At 47.4% G+C, this 8,911-nt stretch overlaps 1 protein-coding gene across 1 annotated transcript; it reads right to left on the reverse strand.

Annotated features, from left to right (window-relative positions):
- Positions 1-515: 515 nt before the first annotated feature.
- Rhou (ras homolog family member U) lies at positions 516-7,917 on the reverse strand (the record flags this gene model as incomplete). The annotated part of the gene is made up of 2 exons (XM_010621999.3): positions 516-3,729; positions 7,831-7,917. Coding segments are annotated over 2 exons (543 nt in total), but the record flags the coding sequence as incomplete, so codon positions are not given.
- Positions 7,918-8,911: the final 994 nt, after the last annotated feature.

Here is an 8,911-nt window from a genome sequence, read left to right on the forward strand (position 1 = left end):
TCGCAGGATAAGTTCAGCCCTTCTTCCTGCTCCCACAAAAGAATCACTGCTGTCCTGGTCAGCCTGGCTCCAAGATGTGCCCGTACCCTACTGTGTACCCAAGACACGATGGGTTTTACTTCAAGGGTTAGCGTGCACTGCTACACCGAACACTCTGAGGACACAAGCACCCTGAGCCCTGGCCACACTGCTGGGGTCTCATGGGCCTTTGGCTTCTGGTCCCTTCCATTGTGACCTAAGATCTCTGACATCAACCGTGCTTCTTCAGGACTCATCCTGGCAAGGAACCAGCTTAGCTCTCAGGCCAGGGGTCTATCCCACAAAGGCTCTGGAGGCCAGATTTCTGACACATGGTTCCTGGCACTGGACCTACCGGGATTGCATAGTCACAGGAACCCTGTCATCAGGCCAAGATCCCAGTGTCCACAACCTCCTATGGAATTTAGGGGAGGGTATGTTCCCTCAAAGCCAGAACCCTTCTGGACCCTGCCATGCCAAGACAGAAAGCCAGAATCTAGTATCCACAGGTCAGAATTTATTTCATACCACCCCATTTACAGCATTTTCAAGTACAGGATTCTGCCCAGCGTCATTCACACGTAGACACAAAAGACACAACTTTGTAAGGCACCAGGTTGTGGCAGGCTAGAGAGGAGCCCTGCTCCCACTTCAGCTTGTGAGATTCCTGGGCAGAGTCCTGGGCTGTTAAGTCGGCCAAGCAGAATGGAGGTTGCAAAACATCCATTTGTTCACATGTAGTAGAAGGAGGTCAGTCTGCAGCCCAGTTCAGTTTCTACATCATGGTATTGGCCCAGACTGTAGCATTTAGGCCTAAAGCCCTCTGCAAACCAAGCTACACATTTAACCATTTCAACTTTGAAGTGAGTCACCTTCATATTTAATTCAAACATATACCTTTAAAATTTTCTCAGCCTATATTTTTATTTTTCAAGAAGAAAAATGGAGGAAAACTTCATACAATCGTACCTCATTATTCTATAAGTGTAGCAACATACAGTAATTAAAAACTGTGGCATTTAAACATCACCCTACTAGATGTGAGACGCAAATTTTCAAGTGAAGCTTCCAGAATGGGGCCAGGCAGTGTTCCGTACTTACAGCCTCCCACTACAGCCCGAGGCAGAGGACACCACCCAGACAGTCATGGTGCAGACTTCTTTAAAGTTTGTGTTTTACGTTAAAAACTCATTCGCCTTTGTACATTTTAATGGACCACATGAAATGACTTTCCAGTCCCTCCCCTCTCTGCACACAGGGCTGACAGGGGCTCACATAGGCACCTGCTCTTGAGTGGAAAGTCAGGCATAACTAGATGGCTACAGGAAGTAGGTCTGTTACAATCATTTCCACAACTGAAGCAATTTTTTCACTCAGGTTTAATTAAACACTTAAGGAAACTGACTGATACCAATTTCAATGTGTAGAAAAATCAATAGTAAACAGTCTATGTACTTTAGTGGTTTAAAGATTAACTTTTGTCAAACAAATTGTTTCATTTTATTTACTAACAGGAAAAGAAGCCCGATCTTTTACTATTTTTCTATAGAAAAATACAAACTAGATTTTTTTAAAATATAAAAATGATAACACAAAACCCAGAGATGAAAACTCTGTTAGCCACTGGCTTCATAGAGATGTTCCCAGCTAGTTACTGAAGTGACTTTGGTGACTGCTTCATCCAGGGCAAGCCTGATGCTGATTCAGTGTCCAGCCACTGTGGCATCTCGGAAGCAGACCCATCCCATCTGAGAGGACCCTCCTCAGGACTGTCTTCAGACCACCACCCTAAGGGTGCCATGAGTACGGCTGTGTGACTGTCTTGCAGAATTGAAGCACGTGGTTAGAGCCCTGGCCGAATGTACTCCTGGTGACCACACCTGTCCCTGACACAGTGCTGTCTGCTGCAGGCCTCTGGGAGCCACTGGGGAGTGAACTGTCTTAACTGGTCTCTACATGTGTTCATTTTTCTGGTTTTAAAATGGTCTCAAAAATGTGCAAATTAAGATATGCTTAAAATCATAGCTAATGTATAATCAAAAAGATGTATGTTCAGGGTTGGGATTTAACTCAGTGGCACCAAGCCTGACTTGAAAGAGCAAGGCCCTGAGTTCAATCCCCGGTACCAAAAAAAAAAAAGAAAAAAAAAAATGTCTGTTCAAATAAGTGGTGACAAGAAGAGGAAGCTAAACCGTTCTGACAGGCTTTGTGGCCAGCTTAAGTCTGAAGCAGCAGCAGAGATACCACGTGCCTACGTGTGTGTTCATACACACGCACACAGAGGAGAACATTTTGCCTGATTCAAAGGAAAAGCACATAGCATCTCTGTACCTCTCACTGCAACCACCATCCTGTAAATGGAGAGCAAGATATAGATTACGACACCAGACAGGAGCTCCCTTTGCCTTATCACCAGGACCAGGCTGCCTAGGGACAAGTTAGTCCCAAGAACAAACACCATGCTCTGATCTCAATGTGAGTCATCCCCAGATAGTAATAGAGCTGTGGCATCAGGGCCTTCAGCAGGCATTTTGGTTCTTTTCATATGGTGTGGGCACAATTGGTTTTAGGATGAAAAAAAATACCAATTTCAAACAAACTTCCTTTTTGGTCTACCAGGAGTCAGTGAGATGGTTTATTTTGGTTGTTTTAAAATTTATGCAATTGAGTATTATTCGGTGGCAAAAGGATGGGTTTGAGGTTCTGTAGGCAGAGGTCTCTGTTTTCTCAGACTTTGCTCTTAAAAAGCAAAAGGTTTCGTTTGCATGGAGTTTCAAAGCTGAGCTGTTTCCACAGAGGCTGCCATGTGCACACAATGCACCTAGCACCAAGCAGCCCTCAGTCCAGAGGGTCAAAACCACAACTCCCCCCTTCATCCTTCTGTACACAGTAATGCAGCAAAATTTCATTCTTGACATCCAGCTTTGAGGTGTTCTTTCCATATTAGATATAAATTAATCCAGAGGTCTAGAGCTCTAAATTTCCAGGGTTGTGAAAAATTCTTAACTTACTTCAAAATTCCTTTGAGTTTCTCATCTTGCATCAGAATCTCATCCCTAAGCTCCAACAAACAAGAAAATTTAAGGGATGGAGGAATGCAGAAGCTGAGGGCTCTTCTGTGCGTGTGTGCTCTCTCTCTCTCTCTCTCTCTCCCACACACACACACACACACACACCCAACACACACATACCCACACGCACAGTCATTCCTCTTGGCACCACCTCAGAGGTGGCTGTCGTTACAGCCCCACAGTGTCATGTGAGGCAGCAGTACTTCCCCCACCAGGACTTGGAGAGGGTCCTCACTTTGTCCGGGGCTCTGCTCTTGCACTTCCTGGGCTGCTGCTGGAAGTCTGTGTGCTGGATGCCAGCCACAATGGCGGCATCAAATACTTCCTTGAGGTTCTTCTGAGTCAAGGCTGAGCATTCAATGTACGAGACAGCTTTGATTTCCTCAGCACACAGCCTCGCTGCCTCTTCAGGCACTGGCTTTTCTCTGCATTTGTCCAGCTCGATGAGTACTTTGACATCCTCTCTGAGGTCTGACTGTGTCCCCACCAGGATAATGGGGGCTTTGGGGCAGTGGCACCGGATCTCAGGTACCCACTTTTCGCAGACATTCTGGAACGATGCAGGACACACCACACTGAAGCAGAGTAGGAAGACATCTGTGTTGGTGTAGCAGAGGGGCCTCAGCTTGTCAAACTCGTCCTGCAACCAAGCACACACCCAGAGTTACCCAGAGGTAACTGGCTAACCAGCAAAAGATACCTTAACACACTTTAGATAGGCCTGGCCAGTAACGGGAAACCTACTGGGCTACAAGGAAGAGGTGGTGTTTCAGAACCAACCTGCTGCTTGCCCAGGGGCACAGGACTAGCTCCAAGGCTAGTATAGCCCTAACAATGCAAATCGCCCTGTGTCCTTGGAATTCCTGGTCACCTGGCCATGTACCATAGAAAAGTCACTTAAAGCAGGGTTCTAGGGCCAGTTTGCTTCAATCTGCCTTTAGCTCAGAGCGACCCTAACTGATTCTCTCAACCCTTGGAACTCAGTTACTCTTCTGAAGTTCAGAGCACACCCTATCGGCCCCCAAACTCCAAACTGACCCTGGCAAGCCCCACCTACAAATACAGCGCGTCTCTTCCTGATCCCAGCCCCGCCCTTCCCTGCAACAGCTGTAATTGATGCTGATTCCATCTCACCTGCCTGATGCACACAAAGTGCAAAACAATGTGAATGAGACACAAGGGCACACCCAGGAAGGAGCTGAGACCTGTGTGAGGCCACAGTCACTGAAAGCTCAGAGAACATGTGCCCCAGTGTCACAGACACTGGTTAACACAATCTCACTCTGACTGCATCCTCTCTCCCCCTCCTGCCTTTGTTTTCTCTTACTTCCTAGCTCTGGCCTTGATCTTTTCCCCCAAGTGTTCCATGCACAGTGCTTTGGACAGACAAGGAAGCAGAGACAGGTACACTTGGCCTATACTGTAGAGGCCTGGAGAGGAGAGAGGGGAGAATCGATTAAAAACAATCCACTTCCATACACACAGATGCCATCCTCAACCAGGCCCAACATCAGACAAGGGTCTCGGTATGAACAGATGGACACTGGTCTCCACGTCAGCCTCTCCTCCAATCAAACCTCCTGTAGTGCCTGCAGCCCCAAACCCAACCAACCAGAAACTTCCACTCAGACCTTTCCTGGGAAAATGTGTATATTTTCTCTTATAAAATGAGTATCTGTGGGGCACTGCCAACTTCAAATATAATGTCACTGGTGATTTCCCAATGACAAAAAAGGCCAAACATTTTTGTATGCGTTTTTCATCACCCATCTGGACTACTCTGATTATCTGCCAAGTCCAACATACAGGTATTTTCTCCTCCACCCACAGCCTCTTTCTTGGGGTTAGCAGTCTTGACTGCTGTGCTTTCTTCACCTCAGGATCTCTCCTGGGGGAACCAACTAAGTGCCACAGTTGATGCACTGCACGCTCAGGCATGAGTACAACATCCCAGGGTGCCCCTGCCCTGTGAGGCACTCTAAACAGAAGATGAAAGACAACAACTTCTGTTTCTTAGTGCCAACTTTGTGCTACAAAAATAAACTCAGAAACTCAACCAGGCAACTGTGGCTCAGTTTCCCAAGCCTGCAGTGTAAACACTGCACAGAACTGTATTGGGGGCAGGACCAGCAGAGAGGAGACCGGATTGGAGTGTTCTCTGGTCAGGCCGCACTCTGTGATTTTATTTCCCTAAGTATCTCATGGATTAAAAAGCTGAAGAAAGGCCGGAGATTTAGTTAAATAGCACCACACCTGCCTGGCAAGCACAAGATCCTGAGTATGATACCAAGTCCGGCAAAAAAAAAAAAAAATAAAAAAAAAAAAAAAAAAAAAAAAAAAAAAAATCTGAAGAACAGTCAGCCTCTGTGAGCATCTCTGCAGAGGACACCTGCGGCTGCACTCCCTTCTTGCAGCCAGTGGCAGGTTTCTTGTGGCTGTCCATCCATCGCTGCATTATTTGCTCCAGAGTCCATGAGTACAGTCTTAAAAGCTCTATCTCACATCCACAGACACACCAGTCTCCTCTGGGAGCCCTGAGGCACCAGGAATGAGCTCGAGGCCTTACGGGGCTCCCAGCTCACTGGCGATCACCACTGCCCACAATCAGTTGGTTGATGTTCACATTCCTTCTTCTGCCCAAGGGAGAATATGTTCCTTGGTAGGGCCACAAGGACATGTGGCAGATGTCACATCAAGTACCTCAAAAGGAAATTTATCTGATGAGGACCAATGAGTCTAGAAAAGGAGCACCACTCTGACCAGCTTTGATGCACTCTCACCCAATGCAAACCTGTGCTTGAGGAGCAGTGTGAACCCCTGACCTCATCTTCTTACCAGCAAGTACTTTTCAAAATTAGTTTTTGAAGTTGGCTCTATACCAATCTTGAGATGGTGCCCTATTTCCTATTAGCAGGTATTCTCCACCAGCCAATGCAAAAGTTAGGGAGTCCTAACTCAAAAACTGAGGTGTCTAGTGCACCTGAGGGGCACCAGGAAAACTGGAAAAATAATTTCCAAACACACTAAAGCTTATCAGCTGAAAGCTGATAATTTTCCTTAATTATAAACTTCAGGCAGTATTTCCAAAATGATTTTATGCTTTCCTGACTTTTAAACAGATGATACTAAGGGAAAATCTAATTCTTCTTTGATGATTTGCATCTTTTTTTCAAAAATTTCCTAGTAATAAGCAATTCCTTCTTCTAAAGCCCACCCAAGACCCCAGTGGTGGCTTGAGGCCCTCTGTTTGCACTGTACTATTCCCTTCTCAATTCTTAACATCAGCTTTCTCCCTTCAGCCTTCAGCTCTATGGTGGGAAGACCTGTGACTCATGTGTGTGCCCCAGAACATGATGGCAGCCAGTGGTATCTGAGCATTGTCTAAAGGCAGCTACCTGATGGTTTCCCTGGTATCTATGCCTGGGGCTCCTGTATATGCCTGCCTTCTCTCTGGTCCTGAGGCTATTACCCAAGGGGTTCCAAGTTCTGGGATGCTTCTCTGCCCACCTTCTACAGATGGGAAACTTGGCTCTCTTGCTTTACAGAAAGCAATGCCACTTGAATTGCTGAATTATTGATCCCTGTGTAGCATTTAGAACAAGCAAATATCAGAAAAGACTGTGTTCTTTGATCTTTCTGTCCAGATCATGTTTGGTTTCTCCTACTCATGGTGAAGAGAGCTGAGGTGCTCTGAGTTGGATGTTAACTGACACTGTTATAAGCATCACCAGACAATCCATGAGGATTAAGACCACTCAGCCTATGCCACCTTGGGTCTAGAAAATAAAATCTGTCTCAGCTCTGAGTATGCTGTCCTGGGGTAGGTGAGCAGCTTGGAAGTCCTGGCTTGGATGAAGTACTGAGAGTCCCTGGAAAGTCAACCTCATAAATGCAACTGACATCTCCTGGAACCTGACAGAATGAGGTACCTGCCCATAAGGTACCCCAACTGGGCACTTCCCCAATCTGCGGACACAGGAGACGAGTACATCAACTACCACTTGGGCAACAAGCAGGACCCAAGGCTCCGAGAGCATCATACATTCTTGGTGGCTAGAGCACATCGGGGATGATGTAAGCCCCTCAACTCCTGGGAGCACCAAGGGGGTTTCACACCCACAGCCCCTTCACCCTTCCCTACGTGTTCTCTCCAAGTGACCAGTCCTTGAGATAAGAATAAATACCCTTGACTGGCAAGACTGTGGCCCACTCATTCACCCTCTAGCTTGGAGCAGCCCTGTAAGCACATCTCTGCTCAGGCCTGGGGCTGGTCCGAGGTCAAGTCACAGTGAGGGAAGGGAAGCACTGAGGCTTAGCGACAAAAGCTCCAGCATTTCCTTGAGCAAATTCTTGATTATCTCTGGTCTTTAATAAAATGATTATAAGGCATTACCAGCCTACTGTGAGAAATTATTACAAAGCATCAGTTTTTTGATAAAAACCAGAGTGTGAGGGACATCAGGAGCTCCATAAGATAAGGGCTGTTTCTGCAGCTTTCTCCACTCTCCTCTTCTGGCCAGAATGGCAGGGCCAGCCTGATTCTGCTGGTTCAGAGGTGTCCCTAACGCTCCCTCCCACCCTCCCTCCTACTCCACAAGGGGCCAGTGCAGGGATGGGCCCACCCAGGAGGCTTCAGAAAGACCCAGTTACTGAGGGGACCAGTGGAAACACAGCAAAGGTCATTTGGAAACCTTCAAAAGACTGTTTCCTTTCCCAGTGTTGAGTGTAACATGATACTGACCTGTCCTGCAGTGTCACAGAGCTGGAGTCTCACAGGCCGCCCATCCACTGACACAACAGCTTGAAAACAAGACAAATCATTATCAGAAGGAGTTTTTTACCTTTCCAGAGGGCTGACAGTCTCAGCTTGCTCTACTGTTCTTGATGCAAACCCCTGAGCTCCTACTCTGGGTCTTCCGGGAACAAGGAAGGCCACGGGGGTGTCTCTATACACAGACCACCAGGTCTGGCAGGTCCCTCCCCAACAGGAACAAGGGGGCAGCGAGTCTCTGAGCCCTGGATGGTGCCCCTGGAAGGGCCTGAGCTTTCCTCCCAGCCTTGGAAGATTTATTTTCCTGTCACACTTGTTTCAAAGGACCTAAAAGCAACACAGGGGGTTAGAAGGAGCCAACCTGGCAGATTTAAAACACGGAAACCTCACAAGGAATAGTTTCCCTTGGGAAAAGGTCCTGACTTCAGGGTTTATCGTAAAATTAGCCATTTCGGGAACTTGTACAAACACAAGCTACAAATCCCTGTGTTTAGAAGAGGGTAACCCCCATCCCCGTGAGTTTAAAAACAGGATTAAAAACAGGAAGAGGTGAGAGCCTTCCACCTTTCCACCACAGTGATTACGTGGGTGGGAGAGGTCCACTCCAGACAGACTACAAAGGTTTCTACTGGAATTAAGCTGTCTTTTGCCCATGATCTTCTAATTGTTTTTAAACGCTTAGGATAGGCAGCTAGGAATGCAGCCAGCAATATGGCTCTGGCTTTCACCTAAGGTGCATCCAAGTGGGTGTGGAGTGTGCAGACCCTGGCCATCCCGCTCTGCAGGTCACAGGAGCACGCTGTTTTTTAAGGAGCCACAAGCTTCTGTGAATTCTAACTTTTTCTTAAAACCCCAAAAGACCTGAGAATCAAGATAAAGGATTCCTTTCCCTCTGTGTGACACCGCACCCCATAGGTACGAACTTGCCTAGGTTAAAGGAAGCCGACCAGAAGCTGAGCCGACAGGGCGGGGAGGGGCGGCCCGAGCTGAAGAAAGGAAGGCTCTGCGCCAGCCCAGCCCTCGCGTGCCCGGGGCCGACACCGGGGCGCAC

The sequence above is a fragment of the Fukomys damarensis genome, unplaced genomic scaffold (genome assembly GCF_012274545.1).
Source record: "Fukomys damarensis isolate Sample0158 unplaced genomic scaffold, DMR_v1.0_HiC HiC_scaffold_10, whole genome shotgun sequence".
Lineage (NCBI taxonomy): Eukaryota > Metazoa > Chordata > Mammalia > Rodentia > Bathyergidae > Fukomys > Fukomys damarensis.